This window comes from Pieris napi, chromosome 15 (genome assembly GCF_905475465.1).
Source record: "Pieris napi chromosome 15, ilPieNapi1.2, whole genome shotgun sequence".
In the NCBI taxonomy this organism is placed as follows: Eukaryota; Metazoa; Arthropoda; class Insecta; order Lepidoptera; family Pieridae; genus Pieris; species Pieris napi.
This window is the reverse complement of record NC_062248.1, coordinates 8009250-8031199: the sequence shown is the minus strand read 5'-3', so window position 1 is coordinate 8031199 and position 21950 is coordinate 8009250. Positions and strand designations below refer to the sequence as shown.

The window sequence follows — 21950 nt, the reverse complement described above, 5'->3', positions numbered from 1 at the left end:
TTTGAGAACTTTCAGTAAATGTAAATTTGGAAGGATCAATTTTTTACTAACGTTCATAAGTGTATTTTGTTAGTTGGTATTTTTTGTTTTAAAATAAATATAGGTTGCTCGATAGACGAAAAATATGTCACAGAGCGCGCCACGCTTTTTCACAATAATACCAGTATTTTTTGTTCATTACCATTTCCAGCCTAAATTAGGAATTATTTTTCACTTTTTAGTTTGATGTGCTTTAAAAGCGTGTTTTTTAGTTTTTTTTAACTATATTTATTTTCTACTTTTTAGTCCTAGCAGCAATACGTGTTGTCTCAATTTAATCGTATTGCTTTGTGGACTTAAAAAAAATATCATTGTTTTTTCGAGATAAACCTATGAAATTATTATATTGTCGCTGATTCTTTATAAGTGTACAAAGTTTGAATTAAATCTGTCCGTTAAAAGTGGGTCAAAATCGAGTCCGAAGGACTCGGTTACATACATACATACATACAGGTGAAGTTGTATATGTTGTAAATGTTGTTTAAGGAATTGCTTTTAAAAGAGTACCGAGAGTTTTTTCTCTCGGCCTACACCCTCTGTCTTCTTTGCCGAAGAGTAGGGATGCCTTCAAATTTAATGACGTGGAATAAGTGATACCTGTATCTTATGTTCCATAATAAACATATTTTATTTTGTATATTGATATTTAGATTTTGTCAAAAACGTATTAAAACAATTTTTTTCGCTATGAATCTCTGAATCACATCCTAAATCCTAAATAGCTATGAAATATTCTTAGAATTAATTTTGCATTAGGGCACACGTAAAAAAACATTACTCAACGTATATGAGAAAGAGAATTTCGATGAAATACACTGATTTATTTTGCTGGACATAGTAATGCCGTAATCAAGTCTAGCAGTATTAGTGAAAATGTAGGTGAAAATACAATATATCAGATAGACCCGCTGGGGATTTGTATATAATAACGTAATTTGTAGTGTTATCTGTGCTGAAATTTCATATAGGTTTAACGCAATTGCAAGAGTTTATCATTTCATAGAATCAGACCTAAAACAGTATGGCTATAACAACTATTGTATCATATTCCATATCTCTTAAGAAAACTTACTGGAAAAGAGCTAGAATGCATACAGAATAATGGTAGCGTAGGGTAGGGTACCTAGATGTTTGGTTTGGCACTACATATGCTGTAGCTGCTTCGTTGACATTTCAATTAACTGCATAGCCATATTGCTAGATTTACAATGAAAACATTCATCCATTTGAATTGTTGACATTCTCCAGGTCAGTGAACCCACCGAAAGTTTTAGCAAAATTATTTGGTCAGTACGTGACGCTACGATTTTATTCGTAATAAAGGTAATATTAAATTACATATAAATGAAACCTAGTCCTGTTTATTTCACAATATGTATGTTGTGTATGAAAAGTGTCATGATTATTTTGTGTTATTATAAAAGGCAACTATTAATTATTTACCTACGAAAAATTTAACCGATTCTAAGCGTCGAGGGTAAATAATTTATTATTTTGCGTTTATATGCAATAGAAAAGTTTTATTGAAATAAAACAATAGAAATTTTAAGCGCTTTAATTTTAAACTTTACACTATGAGCGCTTGGTACTTAATTATTATTTTTTGCTATTTGAAAACTATCATATAAATATTCATTTACTACAAGTGCAATTTGAACAAAGTATTCATTTGAATAAGGGTGTCATAATAGAAAAACAAATAGTAGTGAAAACTAACAAAACTAAACCGAAAAATAAAGTACTTTATAAGTACCATTTATATGAAAAGCCTCGTTGTAAAGTCAGCCGAATAGGTTAAATTCTGAATATTCGTGGCTTGTCTACTTTTCACCAATGACGATACGTAAAATAATTAGACACAATAAAAAAAAAATAGACAGCAAATATATTACACAAAAAGTTAACATTTACGAAATCCAATCACATTTCTACCTCATCAGTGAAAACTGTAGACAACTTAAGTAAACAAATTAAATAAATATAATAGGTTGGGGAAAAAGTTTCTTCGCATTTTTTAAGAAAACTACCATTTTGTTCAATAACTTTTTGCCATTATTTAGGTAGGGACATGATCCCATTGCTATAGAAATTTTGGGGCTTCTGATCAAAATACCGCGATAATTGGTTTTGGCAGTCCTCTCGTGATGATAACCTGACACTGCCTAAAGAATTCCGAAGAGACTGAAACAGGTGGAAATCTGAAGGTGCAAGGTCAGGACTATACGTCGGATGCATTATCACCTCCCAGCCAAGCTCTCTTAGTTTTTGCTGAGTGGCCAAAGATGTGTGAGGTCTAGCGTTATCATGATGAAAAACCACACCACTTCTGGTGATTAATTCCGGCCGCTTTCTCTCAACTTCTTGCTTAATTCTCATCAGTTGTTAGCAGTAGAGTTCAGAATCGATGGTCCTGCCTGGTGGTAATAGCTCATAATGAATAATGCCCTTCCAATCCCACCACACACACAGCATCACCTTGTTGCGAGTTATCCCGGGTTTCGCCACAGTCTGTGAAGCCTGACCGGCCTTTGACCACGACCTTTTTCGCACGTTCTTGTCGTACGTGATCCACTTTTCATCATCAGTTATCAGCTTCTTCAAAAATGGTTCGATTTCATTAAGTCGTAATAAAGAATAAAAATGAGTACACAGTTCATTAGGTTTCTTACAGTGAGCTCGTGAGGTACCGAAGTATTGAGCTTTTTTGCAAATGCGCCAAAACTGTTTTGTGGTCAATTCCCCGTTCTTCAGCTACGTCGTAACTACTGATATGCCGATCTTGCTCCACTTTTTCAAAAATTGCATTCATTTTATCTGTCATAGGGCGACCAGAGCGACTTGGATCTTTGACATCAAAATTTCCGGATTGAAAACGCTTAAACCAAATTTGTGCTACTCTCACAGACACTGCACTAGGTCCATAAACATCGCAAAAAAATTTCGCGGCTTGTGTTGCATTTTGACCTTTTTTGTAGTAAAATTTTAAAATGTATCGAATTTCTTCATTCGATTCACTCATATTGACGGTACGAAAAATAAATAAAAAACAGTCATTATCCTAATTTGATTTTGGAATTATCTTCTTTAAAATCTCAACTTTCCTTGATAACAAAACTATCGAGATACATATAGTATAGCCAAAGAGATTTTATTACAAGTTCATGCATACTATAATTTGAAAAGACTTTTTCCCCAACCTAATACATTAATATAACTGTACAAAGTTCTACTGTGATTTTACGATGATTTTTTAATTTTTTTCCCATAAAATACGTTGCTTGTGATTTTCGTATATTTCTTTATTCTAATATAACTGAAGTGTATAATTTGTCATGTCATATTTTCCTGTTATCTTTTAAACATTTATGTGAAATTGTGTTAAATTTTATGTGAAATTTTATTTGCGTTAATAGATTTGGACATTCTATGTGACTCCATGGACATGCGTAGATAGTTTGGTAAAAAAATATGAATAAATTTATACCAAAATCCGTAATCAATAATTATTTTCTAAATCGGCTTACGCTAAAGTTCAATGAACTCGCATATCAATAATTATCATTACCTCAATAAAATACCCGCTCAAGGTAAACAGCATTGACTCGAATATTACCCAGAGAGTGGTGTATATTTCAGATACAGGGTTATTGTTTAGCTCCCAACCACGCTGTGCCCAGCGAGTAGCTGCAGCGCCGGCGCTCACCATTATCGCAACTCCAGCTAAAACAATATTGAATTGTTAAATAAATAGAAAATAATTTTGTTCTAAAACCAGTTTCATACCTCTGCAATATAATTGCCTTACCAGACTTTCAACTCGTTTGCATACGTGCTGTTGTGTTTACATATATGGATTACACCTATTTTTATTTCTGCGCATTTAGTTTACGTAGTTCGTACGGTAAAAACGTGATAAAAGCGACATTTCTGACATCAGTGTAAAATTTGTCAGACAAGAAGGCAGTCAATTTATTTGCAAAAAAATAAAAAAAACATATAAACGGAGACCAAAACCCATGATAGGGTAATGAATGTAAAGCGTACACTTGCGACACGCTTACGGTGCCAACATTATCTATTCAGTGAATATACCTTTGATAATGGACAAATGCTTATTACAGCGGGATAATTTCCTTGAAATCTTATACTTTTAGTTCCTACGTTGTTCCAATACCTGTATTAAAACGAATTGCTAGTACAATAAAGCTTTTTGATCTATACTGTGAATCTATTATATCTTGAAGTTAGCGCTAATTAAAATGTCGCTTTAGGTTCAAAGAAATAACTCTATAATTAAATGCGTTTTAATTGGAATTGTGTGACTGTTTACTAAACCTATACCATCGTTTATACCACCATCGGCCGTTAAGGCAGAATACGAAATTACACCCGTATCACCTCGACGTTCACAACTGAGTGCTTTTTAAGGCTGTTATTGTCGCACAACACCTTTACGTGGAACCAGCTGCCCACTGAAGTATTTCCGAACCAATTTGACTTTGGGTCCTTCAAGAAAAGGGCGTACCACTTCTTAAAGGCCGGCAACGCACTTGTAAGGCTTCTGGCAATGTGAGGGTCCATAGGCGGCGATATTACCTAACATCAGGTGAGCGTCCTGCCCCCTGTTATATAAAAAAACCAACGAGTGTCAGTGAGTTGTTTTTTAATAATTTGAGTTTTCGTGAATTTTTTTTGTAACTCACTTTTCAAACTCACTCTGATAAGGAGGGAGCTTGTAGTTTATTGTTTATCAGAATGCCAAATCGTAAAATGACTGCTTTACGATTGATTTTAGCGCGACCGCCGCTGTGAAAACAGCTGTGTGACTTCGAAAAGTGAGTTACAGAATCGCAAAGCTGTATTGTAAAATCGAAATCTTTATTGTAGTGCTAACACAAACTTTTTACAACGAAAAATAATTGTAGTAAATGTATAAATATGCTTTGACGCTTACATTAATCTCCCTTTACACTTTTGTACAATGCTTGACAGTGAAAACAATAAATTTTAAATGGTTTTGCATTTTCATTCTTTGTGGGATCGAGGACGATCAGCCCTGCGATTCTGTAACTCACTTTTCGAACTCACACAGCGGTTTTGATAAACAATAAACTACAAGCTCCCACCTTTTCAGAATACCAAATCATAAAATGACTGCTTCACGACTAATTTGAGAGCGACCGCCGATGCGAAAACCGCTGTGTGAGTTCGAAAAGTGAGTTACAGAATCGCAGGGCAGGACAAACATTTTAGCTTTTTAAAGCTCATACTACGGTTCTGCAGTGTAAGCCAAGTGCGTTACTCACTCCTGGGCTCGTAGATTCGATCCACGGCTATACACCATTAGACTCTATGTGCGCATTTAACACTCGCTCGTACAGTGAAGGAAACATCGTGAGGAACGGAACGGATACATAAAAAAAAGGTTGTAACTCCATTGGTCACTACGGTTTTAATAATAGAACATAGATTATTAGAGGGTTGAACATATTATTGAAGTATTTTTAGCTCAATAAAGCTAATAATTTGCCCTAGCCTAACAATGAATGAAATATAATTGAAATGAAGGTTAAATACTGTCCTCAACAATTAGACCGCATTCTGAATGTTTTCAACACTTAAGCTCATTGAAATAATTACAAAGAATATCTTATGTTACGCCGCTCTGAATAGAAGTATCAAATTACATTAACGTATTCTTAATTATTGACTTATGTCATATCTCATATTGACCTGAATACAAAAAGGCCCGTAACACCCAAAACAGGGTATGGTTAGACTCTGTAGACTGAAAAGAGACACACGAAGTCTATTTTGGATCGTGGGAAAGATTCATAGTTTTTTTTTCATTCATAGAGATTCAACGCATCGTAATTAAAGAATGGGTTTGACTTATTGGAGTCATAGTTCGTGATAAGTTCCTACTCTAATTCTCTTTTTGTCATTCCCTTCCACAGAAGCGTCCTAGGTACTAACATTGGATATGTAAGTGGAACACTTCTCTTACAGCATCGCAGAGATATCTATTCCAAAAAATTGCAATAACTTATTATTATCTCTTGGTTTTGGATGGTTTTCACATATTTGTAAGAATTCTGTTTGTTATAAAGTATAAAGCATGGTGTGTTAATGTTGGCAAACATTTATTGAACAAATAAATACTCTACATCTTAGTTGAAGGTATTTTCTTCTCCGGAGAAAATATTGTTTGAGCAGATTTATGAGTATAGCATAGCAAGGAGTATACAAGTTCAAACGCACGATATCAGGCTTGAGTTATACTCTCAAACACAAGAGTTAAACTGCTTCACGTTAGTAAAATAAACCTTTATTCAAAGTCAAAACCCGACAAAAGATAATGCGCGCTTTTGCCCCTATTCCATTATCACGTTAATGTCATTCTCCTTTGGTATAATCCGAAAATAAAACTTATTAACAAACTAGTACATTCATTATATACGAATAATATCTTTGCGGTGTCGAGTTGACAGTAAGATAACGTAGGCGTTCATATATAAGGATTATTAGGTTTGTATCCTATAAGGCTAATCTGTCCCTGTCCCTCAATGTCAATTTCCTACGTATTAAAAGGAGAATGACCTTACAATAACGGTAAAATAAATAGGATATAATTAGAAATTGTCAGACGCGCTAAAACATAGCACCGCGCTGAAACTTCCTTTGTACGGTGTATTTAAGTTACTAAATAGTTTTAAGAGTTTTAAGTGAATTTTTGATGTCAAAAACATTAGTTATATTTCATCTATTTTAATAAAAATTACTGTCCGAAAAAAAATAACCGTCCGATTTTAAATTCCTTCACCATTAGAATGGCTCTACCATTCTTGAGTAAATGTTGATTATGATGCCCGGAGCATGAGGCCATAAATATTTCTGCGTCTTTTTCGTTGATTATTTTCACACAATTTCACAACAGTAACTACGTCCATACTTAGAGCTCTTTATGTATTTCCGTTTGACTAATCATAATTTTAGAAAACGCGTGAATGTCCAATATTTTATTTTTCATCCGTACCATATGCAAAACTTTAATATTGAGTTATTATAATATTATCAAAGTTTACTTTATCATACCGTTATATTCAGTTGACAAGCATTCCAAGCACTTACAATAGTTCCGTGATAATAAATTGTTTCATACAAAATTTGTGCGTAATAAAACTTATAAAAACGGGCGTGACTTGTATAAATGATTAACGCTTAAGTTGAAATAAGTTAAAATATTTTATTAATATAAAAGTCATGAACCATTATTCCATGAATTTTAAATTTACCTTAATTCCCCGCTTGTGTCTGCCTAACTGTAAATAAAATAAAATACGCGCAACATTTTGAAAATAGGGCTGAATATACAAGCACAAAAAGAAACATTTACATTTTCTTATTATTTTAATAACTCGGAGGAAACCCTGTCATCCATAAATAAATTTTTCATTCTTGTGAACAAATAAATTGTTCAATTGGTGAAACAGTGCGAATACCAACAACTAAACAGTTTAAACTAAAATTAACGAAGCCTTTCAAGCTCAGAAAACTGATTGTTGGCTGTTGGCTGTAAGTTACGAACGAGATAGAGGACAAGATGATAGAGATATTTGAATCCAAGACCTGGATTATGAATTATCTGTTTAATAGTATTGTATGGGGGTCCATACAATACTATTAAACAGAACGGGTATTAAACAGTTTTGAACGGGTAAGTAATAAAGTGCAAACAAAAAATATCAATCGTAATTTCTGCATTGTTACAATATTTCGACGACTCATTGGTGTCGTGGTTAGTACCCCTGACTAATCCATGGGTCCCGGGTTTAATCCCCGGCTGAGACGAAAATCGATGTGATGAGCATTTGGTGTTGTGCTTAGGTCTTGGGTGTTTAAATATGTATTTATATGTCTATCTATCTATAATATGTATGTATATCCGTTGCCTAATACCCATAACACAAGCTTCACCAGCTTAGCATGGGACTAGGTCAATTGGTGTGAATTGTCTTTGTAAAAAAAAAACTGTAAAAACTTTGTAAAATGTTCCATTGTTAAGTGAAAGGCGTGTTCATACATAAGCATTATTCATGTTGCCATGTAAGTTAGAATTGCTATTAATAATATTTTATTTCCAAAGTTTCGTTGTGATTGTTTCGCAATCGCTGTTTTAATCTATAGCTATTATTTCGCCAATCGTGTATAATGTAGTGTTAGTATCTGAAATAAACCGCACCAAAAAATTCTCGATACGTGGTTTTCATGAAAAACACGTAGCTAAAATAACAATTAAAAAGTTAAAACAAATGTTTACATGAGCACCGAAACATTAGCTTAAAGTCCAGTTTCAATTATTAATAACATAAATTTTAATGCAAATGAAACGATTATAGAATTGCAATAAAGATAATGTTATCTAAAATAGTTTGGGGTGCAGTGTTTAGATTCTGGTCACGTTTGGAATGCCTTTTGCCGTCACCTGAACATGCCAACGCTAAATTAGTTTTTCATCCTATTGAGGCTTTGTTGCTGAAGTAATAAACCGAACAATATTAAGTTTGATATTGACACCGCACCTGTAGGTAAACAAAGTTTTAATAATAGCTGTCTTATAACTTTAAACGAGCTTTCTAGAATAACTGTATTAATTTTATACTCTTTGTTTTTTAACCAACTTACGCTAATACGGACGACGATGTTTTTTTTAATAAAATTTACATGTTAGGCTCAGTTACTTATATGTAAAGGTCGCGAGTACGATTCTCGCCGCAGAACAATAATTATTTGACAAAACCTATTTTTACCCTCCTGTAGAAGAGACAAATGTATCAAATACAAAAAAATATGACCCCATCTAAGGTTATCGGACCGTTTAATTGAGTTATAATCGCAATTCTATTAATTATTATAAAAATATTCCCATTATGCAGCAGTAACATAAACTTATATTTTATTTTAATGAAATCTCGTAACGTCAGTATCACATCGATCAAAGCTCGGTCAGTTTTATTAAATTTGCTTACAGCTATTAAAAATAAAATTAATTTCACGTAATTCATTTACATGATTGTTTTTGACTGTTCAATTAAATCTGTTGATAGGCTGTATTGAAAATGTCAATTTATACATTTTGTGAATACAAAGTTATCACATGTATGTAAGGTCAACATTTAAATGAAATATGAACCTTCCCAATCATGTTCTTGCTTCCCGGAAATAGAACGTAAACGTAACGAACGAACGGCTTCAGAGATTAACGTATATAATAACGAAGAGCGTAATTGAGCTGGGGATTAACATACAGAACCAAGCTGAGAAGAGAGAGAGAGAGTGAAGACATATGCCAAAAATAGGCGTTGGGTCACTAATTAGTTATCAACAAGTAGGCTCAGCCTACTAGTAATAGTAGCCCGCTTCAATAATTAAACTACGTTTCACATTTTAAAGTATCCCCTTATAAAAATAAATCATAAGTAAGAAGTATACTGCTTCGATGGAAGGCAAATCCAGGATTTACAGATGTAAACGCGTTAAATTTAACAAGCGTTGGCATTTTAGTTAAACAACAAACAGTTATTTTAATATTTTTAAAAACTTACATATACCACCCCAGCCAAAGTATCCGCCAGCGTAAGTGAATAACATCCCTCCTGCAAAAAGGTGCAAGCTTCGAATCGCCGGCGCATAAGTATCATCATGATCTGGCAAGATGTCAGCTAATACTCCCCATGCTACACCAAGAGCTACACCGAAGAATATAGCCGTAAATGCCTGTAAAATAGTTTTAAGATTTGTGATAATAAATGGATTACCCGGTCAATTAATAGTTTCGGGTCAATTAATAGTTTAACGATAGCAAACATAAAAAACTGGTTTAGAATTATTTTAATATGCATTTGTCGCCCTCCTGCATTGTGACATGACTAGAAACCACAGTGGTTTTCAAATATATCATTATTTAGATTGATTATACTGTAAAAAAAAATTATAGAGTTTTGCAAGCACCCAGGCGACCTTTTAGTATAGAAGTATATTCGATAATATAATATAATTATTAGATAATCATTAATAGAGTGTATTTATTTTTAATGCCTAAATATTCTACTCTGAGTTTTCACGGTTTCTTTAACGTATTGGCTAAAATTATTAAGTATTTTGAGTCCACTAACCCCTTACTAGGCATTTTGCGTTTCCTGTGTCATTTATATTTTTAAATAGATTTAGGTTTAAATTTTGGTTATACTTAATATACAAAACTACTTTTAAGAAAAATACCTTAATTATACGTAAAGCAGGAGTAGATTCATAAAAAATAGCGCTATTGATAACTCCAAACATTCCTTCAGTGAAGGCTGTATCAAGGCCCCCAGCATTGCCAACTAAGAGTGCCAATTTACTTTTAGTCCCTAGACTAGTGTTGCCCAAATGCAAGACCAAGACGAGACTTAGGCCAGTCTTGGTATTGTCTTGCGTCAATACACCTGGTCTTGGTCTTGGTCTTGGTATTGCGCTCTCAGTCTTGGTCTTGGTCTTGATCTTGCAGCAAGAGTCTCGCAAGTCTCGCAAGACTTGCAAATACCTATTTGCCTATTGCTATTTGTGGGGGCTTGCGGGCTATCCTGGAGCATTCACCAATGTATTGTACATCAACCAATAATAGCAGGCAGGCTACAGGCATTGTGTTGAGATTAGCAGATTTCATTACAGTGTGCGTAGGTACATTTTTTAGGCAATTTGTCGTACTCGTGACTGTCGCGCTTTGCTACGTAGGTACTGTCGTTAAAGTATGTGTAAGTAAGAAACGATGTAGGTACCTACTACAACAAAATTGTATTCCTTAGAAAAATAATCGTCGTACCTACACGACGATTATTTTTATTTATTTAGTAAATCATCGCTGAAGACAATAGTCGCTACTAGAGTAGGTACGATAGAAGTTGATAAACCGACACTGCAATTCTCGATGATTTTAAAACAAAATACGTAAAGCAATATGACGTCGCTCATATTTGGAGCTTTTCCACGTTTCAAGTTTGTTAAAATCACCCACTTCCAATTTTGCAGTGCAATGTCCTTTAAAAAGGTATAATAGGTAATCTATATATATAAAAATGAAACCCGTTTTCCGTTGTCACGACATAACATGAAAACGGTTTGACCGATTTGTCTGATTTTTTTTAATAATATACCATGAAGTACGAAGATGGTTCTTACGGAGAAAAATTAAAATAAAATTGAGTGAATCAGTCTAAAAACAACACTTTTCTATATTCCCATACAAAATATTCGTAATAATACTTAAAAGTGAATTTGAACTTTAATACCATAGCATAAAGTTCAAGTGTTAATGGAGGGGTTCCGGGAAGGTAAATTTTTATTTTTTGACATAATGTATTTGTTGTCTTATCAATTTTCTTTTTTTATCTTACTAGCTAGACCGGTGTCCCGAATAGCAGAATAAGTATTTTAAACAAATAAAGAATCGACTGTTAGGCGGTACGATGTTCGCCAGGCCAGCTAGTAATAATATAAACTAGGTATATTTTTATTACTTACAACAATTTTTATAAAATCTACCTATCCTTACGACTACATTCTTCCTTGCGAGGACAACATAATCTATTTGCGTCCGTTCTGAGCACCCGGAAACTTATTTTATTTTTTAGAACATGGGCAGTGGCGGCGACCTTTGACATGAAAGCGACGGCGGCAACACAAAGTCTAGAAGCGGACTAAATTTTTACCTATTTTGGTGGGGTTGTCAATGTTGGCATTAGCACAGAAAAATAAAATTAAGTAAACACAACGTTTATCCACTTTTTAATAACTAGGTATCCACGATAGAATATTTTTTCTACTAATTTCCTAAGGGTCGATTCGACCAAACTTCAATTTATACACGAGTAACTATACCAAGAATAATCTATTCCATGATTTTAATCTCGAGTAAATCCATAGTCGTTTGTCCACGTAATCGATAGTATAATTGCGCTAGGAATAACAATACGCGAATAGCAATAAAATGGTGAACGAAAATAAAACTCGGCAAATAAATGTTGTTCTACAACGGGACAGTGTAAGAGCATACATCATGTCAACTCGATTTTGCCGTATTATAGTGTGAAAAAGTAGCTTTTAACAGGTGTCAAACGACAACAAAAAGTTTTTATTTCTTGTTTGTTTGAGGCTTTCGTCTAAAAAGGAACTTCTGTTGAGCCCAGTTGAATTTCATTCTAATATTATAGAAAATAAAAAATCTAAAAATAAATAAATAAATACTAAATTGTTTAAACGTTTCATTATACAATGCCAGACTATTAATTTAGTGCGTTGCGTTGACTTGAAATTAAAACACAGAATACATATTTGTGAAATGACAGAAATCAGCTGATTGGACTGACTGACGCCATTAAATTATTCTAGGAATAGCTGTTATTCCGTGCGAAACGGCGGTATAGTTGCAATTCCCGAATAAGCCCACTATTCTTAGAATTTGTAGTTGGTAAAACGTAAAATTTATTTACTCTCGATTAACTGACGATTTATTCTAAGATTAAGATTTACTCTTGTTTGGTCGAATCGACCCTAAGTACTCAGTCTAAATCTTTTTCATAATTTTTGTTTTTCAATAATATGTTGTGTGTAATTGAATGGTAAACTCTAAATCTTACTAGAGAGCTTTTTTAAAATAAACTTATTGAAAGCACTGACATGGCATATACACTTTTCAATCTTGCTGCTCACATTTTAGTACCTAGGTATCACTCACTATCTATCATTTACCGATATTAACAATGATTATTTCGAAATCAAAATATTCGCAATTCAATAGATGCAATACCTACTTAGTTATTAATTATCATCTCGCCCGACAGCTTTTAACGCTGTAGTGTTCGAATTCAAGCCAGTGTGAGAATGTATTTAAATAAAAAAAACTCAGAGCATTCAATTTATACCTACATACTGCTGGGACATCTTCAAGGTCATTTAATTTTATACTCCTATACCAACCCTACCAAAATAGGTAAAAATTTGTGTGCCTCTGTCCGTACTCTTTGTCGGCGAATGCGGCGCTCAGTGTCAAATGCTGTGTTACACTTGTTGCAAACCGCGGTGTCTTTGTCGGTAAATTATCAAATAAGTAGGTATTTAATACACCGACCGACCAACAGTTTATTCGCAGAACGTCACATTTCCCCAATCAACTTTGAACCTTAATTCTTTAGCGATAAACTTGAAAATCTGTTGAAGAAATTTGATAGATTGTAGTAGCTTGATGTGCTGGCGTTTGTACCATAGTATTGGCTGCCGTAGAAACTGTTACTAGACCTACTCGACTCGCTGTTAGTTTTAAATTTTGCTAAATAGAAGAATAATATAAACTTTGAAACATAAGTTTCACACCTACATGATGTTTATATAATTTTGTTAACTATAATTTTAAGCACATACCAACCTACGAGTACTAACTTTAGATCTGCACATTAGACATAAACAAGCATAACATATTATTATAGGTAGATACCTACAAGGTATGAACTTTGCTAGAATGTTATTAGGGAACAGATTTGTGAGTATTAACACGCTACCTACTTAATAAATTGTTGAAATATAATAAGTAGGTACTTACCTACCTAATCAATATACAATACGTTTCAGGGTGCTTTCAGACGAGCGGCACGTTGCCACTTACAAATACAACTGCAGCCCTTAGTTTAGTGTTATGATTTGTGATACCTACGGTTTTGATACTGGGGAACGTTTTTCAAAATCGGGATTGAAACCAAATACCTACTTAATAACGCCCAAATCTCAGTTTGTCTTAACTGCAAGACGCAAGAGTCTTGCAGGCTTAAGTATTGTCTTGCTCAAGTCTTGCAGGGTTCAGTCTTGGTATTGGTCTTGCTATAATAAGGCGGTCTTGGTATTGGTCTTGGTCTTGCAAAAACGCAAGAACAAGACCAAGACTGCAAGACCAAGACCGATTTTGGGCAACACTACCCTAGACCCTTAGTATTCAACGCGATGACGATTGGTACCACAATTGCAGGTGATACAGACGATAGAATGGCGCCTAGATGTATACCTACAAGAAAGAATAATAAAACGATTAAAGTAATGAAAAGGGGCTAGCAAGTTTTTTTTTTATAGAACAGGGGGCAAACGGGCAGGAGGTTCATCTGATGTTAAGTGATACCGCCGCCCATGGACACTCTCAATGCCAGAGGGCTCGCGAGTGCGTTGCCGGCTAATTAGGTCATATAATATAATAAGTATTTATTTGTTGTAAACATAATCACAGAGAATAACAAGAAGCTTACAAGTTACAACAGTGCGGTGGAAAAACAAACTGGACACAGTTTTTCTGTCCACCAGGACGTGTACAAGATTTAAATAATTTACTTATATACCAATGACATACATAACATAATATTATAGCCATTATATTGCGTGTAAAACGTCACAAACCCATTCAAACATCGGCGTTCCGATGCAAGAAACATGTTTTCGACTACAATTCTTATTCGAATACAGGATGTCTGATTAATAAGACATCCTGTATTTGATAATGTATTGTTATGCGTAATTTATAATTCTACGAGTAATAATAAATTTAATATAGTTCTTTGTTAAATCATTTTCAATAAGATAGTCTAATGTTAATTTCCCATAAAGATTATTGTATATGGGTAATAATAATTAGTTTTTTTTTATTTTCTACGTGTGGAATGTAACAATTGTTTAAACATTATTTTCTGTAAAGTAAATTTCATTGAGTAATGCTATATTTCATTGGTTTGAGCAAGTAAGCGGCGTTTAACCATGTTAAAATGAGCAAAATTTAAATTGATACTCTTTATAATTTTTATCTTTATTTAAGATAAAAAGTATGTAGTTATGGTCATTGACTAGGTACACAATGTTTAACTTAAATGAGCCTTATCGTTCGTAAGTTTTTTTCTTAACTTTCTCATCTGCGACCAGCGAAGGAGCTAATTTAACTAAGCCAAGAAATTAACATTTTATAGTATTCAATTTACTTAAGCGCTTCTTTAGGAATTTGATAAAGTTAAGAATAGAAGCTAGATTTACTTAACGATTTTCACTTACCCCAATACCAGGGAAAGTCGAGATAAATAAAACTAAAGAAGGCCGTAGATAAACACTCGACGATCCAAGGAAGTGTTGCCAATGAAAAAACTTTCACGGGATTGTGCCTTATGTAATTCCAGTTCCAGGTTAGAGGGCCCTTTGTTAAAATAATAACTGGATAAACTCGCCTGCAAGAAAATAAATTTTGGAGTACTAGGTTGCGTGGAGTGGAATTTCATGTTTAATTTTCACTTCTATTTCCTAGATGTAATACAGAGCAAGCATATGAACTATTATACTACTTAATAAAATTTATATTAATATATTATTAATATACGTTAATTCTAAAGAATTTTGCAATTAAAATCAGTGCTACTTTCGAGATTGTGTCTGAATATCGGTTTAATAAACTTTCGGTTGAAGCTTCGCTACATAAAAAGTACTTTATGATATTGTCATTGGTTTTCGCGAGTAATAATTAATATAAAACTTCTTTAACGGATAAACGAGAATTTATAAAAAAATGAGTAAATAATATAGAGACTGGCTGTTTCAATCCCTACGGTTGTTGAAAAGCACGTCAGAACGTTGAGTTATGCAAGTATACAATAATCCACAGAAGCGCTGGGACGCGGAGTGTTTCCCGAAAATAATCTGTGACGTCACTTGTAAGGTTATGCCGCTAGATTTTTTTAAACGGATATTACTGTGTGCCTGAAGGGCCATGATAGCAAAGCTCGGGTTGTTTTACCTCAGCCAGATGTTGCTTGAAGCTGGCTGTGCAGGCTTTTACAACTATACCTCCCGCCGAACGGTTTAAACCACTCGCGCACAACCAGCCTTGCGATTCTGTAACTCACTTTTCGATAAACAATAAACTATAAGCTCCCTCAGAATGCCTCCTTATCAGAATGCCAAATCGTAAAATGACTGCTTCACGACTGATTTGAGCGCGACCGCTGCTGCGAAAACTGTGAGAGTTCGTAAAGTGAGTTACAGAATCGCAAGGCAGAATATGGCGGCGGGCAATGTTACCATTGTAAAAAGAAGTTATTATTTATGCATTCTTCACACAGTGTCAATGCTTATAAAACAACCTAACACTATGTGATATATTCACGTCTATATCCGTGATAGAAGTTATGTTTAAAAATAACTTATATACGCATCTATATACTGCTGGCGTTAATCAAATGTGGTCAAGCGGAAAGTATACTCTTTTATAATATTTATTATAATTTAATTTACCTTAAATGATAATCAATGAGATCCGCTTTTTTATCTTCCAATATATTTATTGGTATAAACATTTTACACAGTACACCCACAAGGGTCTGTGTTATAACTGGGTTTAATGTGGTGTACCTTTCCACTGTATGACTGACCACATAACCAAGTGTCACCAAAGCTGATATGTTGAAGACACATCCTCCTGGCACAACCAGGTTGCCAAGGACGAACCAAGATGTCGCCCAGATACATAAATCTGAAAGCAAAGGTTTTTCTGCACAAATAAATAAAGATATATTACTTTATATTTACAAAAAAAAACTTTATAATATTAATTTGCTTATGTTAAGCACATCAATATAATCAGTGGGTGTCTGAGACCCATGTGGCAGACACAACTAGCATTGTTATTTATATACCTTTATAATAATTTTGTACAATGTATCTTATTCTCCAATAAACATGCTAATTCTTAAGGCCGATTTACATTATCTTAGTGTTTAGGAGAGTGCTTTAGGATAGTAATTTAGTTGAAACATGTAAACGCTACTTGCTTTAGTAAACGCTACGCTAAAGAACTTGCCTTTCAAGTTGTACTAAAGTACTCTCCTAAACACTAAGATAATGTAAATCGGCCTTTATGTGTACATTGCGCAAGCAGATTAATTTTACGTGGTTATAATTTCAAATATGTATAGTTCTGACAAATTTAGGAGTTGCGGGGTATTAAATTATAATTTTGTTATAGTAGTAGTTATTTAAGATACAACTACGCTAGGTACTAAAATAGTATAGTATTTTTTACGAGGCTTAATGCATCGTTTCAACATCATGTTGGCCTAGTAACTTCAAAGTGCGACTCACATCCCTGAGGTCGTGGGTTCGAACCTCGGCTGTGCGCCAATGGACTTTCTGTGTTCGCATTTAGCACTCGGCCGAACGGCTCAGGAAAATATGCCGAGGAAACCGATATTAAGAAGAAAAAATATAAATAATATTAGAAGGTAAATTATTCATAAACCAAAGATCTCTACGCCATATCGATGGGCCTATTAGAAAAAAACAAACTACTGACTTAAGTTTGTAGTGCCACTGGTAATCTATCCATAGAAATATTCTCGGTACTTTACTTATTGTTTTATAATCTCGTGAAAAAAAGAAGAATAAGTAAGTGCATGAATAATCAAAATAACACCATTGTTCTATGTTGGATTAAGTTATGAGAACTGGTATAATAATGTTAATACAATCGATAATGATAAACCCAGACATACTATAGACAAATGTATTGTTTCCGGCATAGATTTATATAGATTTCAATCTTACACAATCGAATGATAACTTTTGATTTATAGGCATAGGTTATCTTTACCCTACATAGATTATTGAGAAAATCTTAAACGTGATCTTTGTAAGGCCATTTGGAAACTCTGAAAAAAAAACCAATTTTTTTCTGAAATACTTAAAACATTCATAACTTTGTCTACTTTACATTTCGTTTAAATAATTTAAATGAAAGTGGAATGTAGATTGGAACTATCAAAATTATGGAAGTACTTAATAAGTTCTGGCAAACTACTGGTGTTTTTCCTTCTACTAAAGTATTTTATTAAGGCTTAATAAAATATAATTAAATTGTAATTTTATTCGTTATTTCAGGAAACTAGCGTAGTGCTTTCAAGGAATTTACAAGTTTTAGTGAAAGAAAGTTAATTAAAAAAGCCTTTAAAACCGCAGATTATTTAAATAAGATTGGGTGCAGTAGTTTAAGTTTAGTTTTTAGAATCAGTTAACTTAACTTCATAACTTTAATAGTAGTTTAAGTGACCGAAATATTAACATTTGACATGTAACAACGACAATAATGATATCTTATTTGATACAGAGTCAGTGTGTTCATGCACTGTGTCCACACCATATGAGCCGCCTACTCATTTATCCTCTATTCTATTAAATAAATCCAACAACAAAACCCAATTTCTATGTTTACTTTCGGGAATTGATAATCTAACCCCTAGATCTACCCCTCAAAAATGGGCTTAAAATTCCGCTCCAAAGTTAAGTGCACGTAATGTTCTAGTACTTAATTAACTTATTAATTATACTGCATTGTTGTTGAATACGTGGTCGTGAATGTTGGCTAGTCTATTCATGAAAATTGCTAAGTAAACATATTCTGTTAAGAAATGCTCGTTCAAATGTTTACTTATTCGTGTTAAGAGTCAACATTGTTTAGCTAATGAATTCCTTATTAATCGAAAATCGATAATAACTTTTAGCTAGAGTGTAATGGTCTCCTGTTATGCCAAAAATAATAGGAATCTCGTGTATACATTAACATGTAGTTAGATGAAGAAATTTATGATATCAAATACAGTCAAACCTGGGTAAGTGAGAACTGGATAAGTGAGAAAACTCTATAAGTGAGAGGAATAGCCGGGACCCGTCATTTTAAGCTACCAAAACCTCTATTAGCGAGAAACAGAAACCTCTGTAAGAGAGAGTCGTTTTTCCCTCATGCACCTCCGTAAGTGAGACTGCTACTTATCTTTACCTCTATAAGCGACAGTCGGGCTTTATTTATTTATATTATTGTACACAACAAATGACAAAACAAATGACAAATTTAACATCTGCTATTTTATGACTCATTCTTAACTTTCGTGGAACTTCCTACCATTGTTTTTGTAGGTATTGTTAGAGAAACACATTCAAAATACAAAAACAGAAACCCAAACGAAATTGACGGATTTTTATAAGTGTAAATAAGTATACACACTATTAAAAATGTATATGTAGGTACATAATAAATGTTGCGCATATTATGCACATAATTTTATCATATTACATATTTACTACATTCGTACTTGCTGTGACTTGTTATTGCTGCGTACCTCTATAAGAGAGAAACACTACCCATGTACCTGTATTAGCGAGAAACTCGGGTAAGTGAGAAACCTCCATAAGCGAGAATGAGATTGTGGTCCCTTGAAATCTCGCTTATCCAGGTTTGACTGTATATAATACATGTAAATATATGAAAACGCCACCGTAGAGGAATATGTCGAATAGATATACGATCTAGATAGAAGTATCATTGTGTATTATATACTAATTGTATGAAAGAGCTCCAACTTCATCCGATTAAAAAAAATAGTTTCAAGATTAGAATCCTGCAGTATTCCTGATGAACATAGGCTATAAAATATATATTACAAAACAAAGGGCCAATGCGAAATCAGGACCACTAGTATAAAGTACAGGAGTTAGGTGAAATACATACATACTGTTGGTAATTTTAAAAACATAATTTGACAGCTCATACTTACAACATATAATAACAGCAATATATTGCTTTAGATCAGAAGTTGTGGGAAAATTTGGACACCATCTTTGCATGATTTTCTCTTCTCCATGATGTCTGAAATGTCAATCAAGTTTCTTATTATTTCACGTAAAATAAAAAAATATGTTCAACCGACTATTTCTTTTATGATGTTTTTTAGTCGAGCCCTTGTAATTGTATAAAAATATAAGCAGAAATGTGTTTTCACATATGCAAATATATTTCAAATAGCTTCTGCTTATAACTCGAAGGCTGGACTATTTCATAAGTCATTTTATTTTTTACGGGGTCACACGGGGTTACACAAATTGGGATTGATAAAAATATTTTTTGACAAAACACCTACTCCTACCTTTCTACTCTTTTATATAGGTCAATAAAAAAACCCTATATATATTTATTTTATATATCTTTTATAGACTAGAGGATATTAACGAATATAAAAAGAGAACAAAATTATGGATTGTAGGGCTATAGGTTGTTTATTATTTACAAAAGTGTACTTTCTTTTTAGTTAAAGAGCAAAGTCATCAAAATTTATTTGTTTGTTTCTATTTAAAATGTTTTGATTTATATATTCATCAAAGTAGAATATTTTAACTTTATCATAAGCAATACTTACTCACGTTTTAACGAATCGTTCTTCAAATCTGAGTGATTTCCTTGAACTGGGAGTTAAATCATTGTTATCTGGAAAAACATAAAACCCATAAATATGTTTATTATCGTTCGTACAGTATGATTTATTCCTCTATCGAAATTATTTCACCACTTCTCAACAGTTTACTGTTTAACAATATGATAGTAGTAGATTCTACGAAACAAATGTTATAGAATAAGATTCAATTATTATGAAAAAGTAAATTAGATCATTAGGGGACTACTTTATAGGTAATGGATGTTTATACAGGGTGGCCAAATAGTCGTGAATCAAACGCAAATAGGGGATAGATGAGGTCATCAGCTGCAAAAAATGGTTCTAGGACATAGGACATTCTGAATGCCATAGGGCTGGCAGGTGCGTTGCCGGCCTTTAAAGAATACCTCAGTGGGTAGAGATGGTGGAGATAGTGGTGGTGCGTTCAGTTGTGGAACTACGTCGAGTTGATGAGGGTAGAATTTCGTATTCTGTCTCGACGTCCGATGACGAAACTTATCTGCAGGTATTAGCATTACCTTTGAATGTATATTAACGAATATTTGTTAAATAAAATGTAGCTTGAATCGCGAAATTTAAACATTTTTGCATATATGTTTTCATTTGGTTGTTATATGTGAGTTGTGCGTAACCTGGTCCAAGTAGTTTATCTAAATTGTCTCGTTGTTTAGCCTCTTAGCCTTCGCATGACAGCTTCTCTATTTAGTTTGTGGGTTTTACTAACTGCATTTCACATAAATATCATATTGTTATTCGATAATGATTCTCGTGTAGCATGATAGCCATAACGCTATATAATTTAATTTAGTAAATAAATACCATCTATTTGCCACATAAACATATATGCTTAGTTTAAAAAACAATTTATATATTTTACACAATTATCACGAATAAAGGCCGATAATTTAAAACTAATTGTTATCTATTTAAAATACATCCTTGAAAAAAATTAAGCAGTAATTTGGTTTGGATAAAGTACCTTTTGTCTCATTATGACAAATGCTGTTTCCGCTGAGATAATGAAATGAGTAGTTATGAGAAAACAATTAAACCGATATTTTTTATGTAAGGAGGTTAGTGGATACAATAAAATATATTAAAAATGATAATGGTTCTTCTTTTATTAGATACTACGCTTTGTTACATATAAATAATGTTTCTAATTTTTTAATATTAATTATAGTTTAAACAACAAAACGACTTCGCTCAGGGGCTGTGAATTCAAGTTCAGGAAAAACAAAATTGTTTTAAATCTCTTGCGATGCTAGTTAACGTAAACCCAATGTGACATACAATCTCATGTTGGTTTTTTATTGTTGATGCCAACAAATTAGAAATGCTTTGTATGTAGCAGACTATGAGGACGGTTTATTACTGTCATGCTTTTACTTTTAAAGTACTAAGAAAGTTTACTGTTAGTAAATAATGGATATATTTCCAAACTGATACATGGAAGGTCACTTAAGGCATCTCGCACCGACTTCAAGTCTTCATCAACCGCTGTCTCCTCCGTAATCCGAGTATCTACTGGCCCAAGAAGATCTCTAACGAGCAACTTTGGGGCCAGCAGATCAAGCA

The 21950-nt window shown here is 33.4% G+C and overlaps 1 protein-coding gene across 4 annotated transcripts in view; it reads right to left on the bottom strand.

Annotated features, from left to right (window-relative positions):
- Positions 1–21950, bottom strand: part of LOC125056751 (sodium/hydrogen exchanger 9B2-like) — a 29166-nt gene that overhangs the window by 4075 nt on the left and 3141 nt on the right. Inside the window, exons 2-10 of one of the 4 annotated variants that reach the window (XM_047660029.1) lie at positions 20759–20871; positions 20337–20404; positions 19698–19789; positions 16387–16624; positions 15157–15326; positions 14047–14131; positions 10321–10450; positions 9645–9816; positions 3605–3759 (exon numbers count right to left, since the gene is read on the bottom strand). In XM_047660029.1, the coding sequence (XP_047515985.1) occupies positions 3605–3759; positions 9645–9816; positions 10321–10450; positions 14047–14131; positions 15157–15326; positions 16387–16624; positions 19698–19767 (1020 nt within the window). In that variant the 5' untranslated portion in view covers positions 19768–19789; positions 20337–20404; positions 20759–20871. The remainder of the gene's footprint in view (positions 1–3604; positions 3760–9644; positions 9817–10320; positions 10451–14046; positions 14132–15156; positions 15327–16386; positions 16625–19697; positions 19790–20336; positions 20405–20758; positions 20872–21950) is intronic. The other 3 variants (XM_047660028.1, XM_047660030.1, XM_047660027.1) reach the window with 3 other exon arrangements.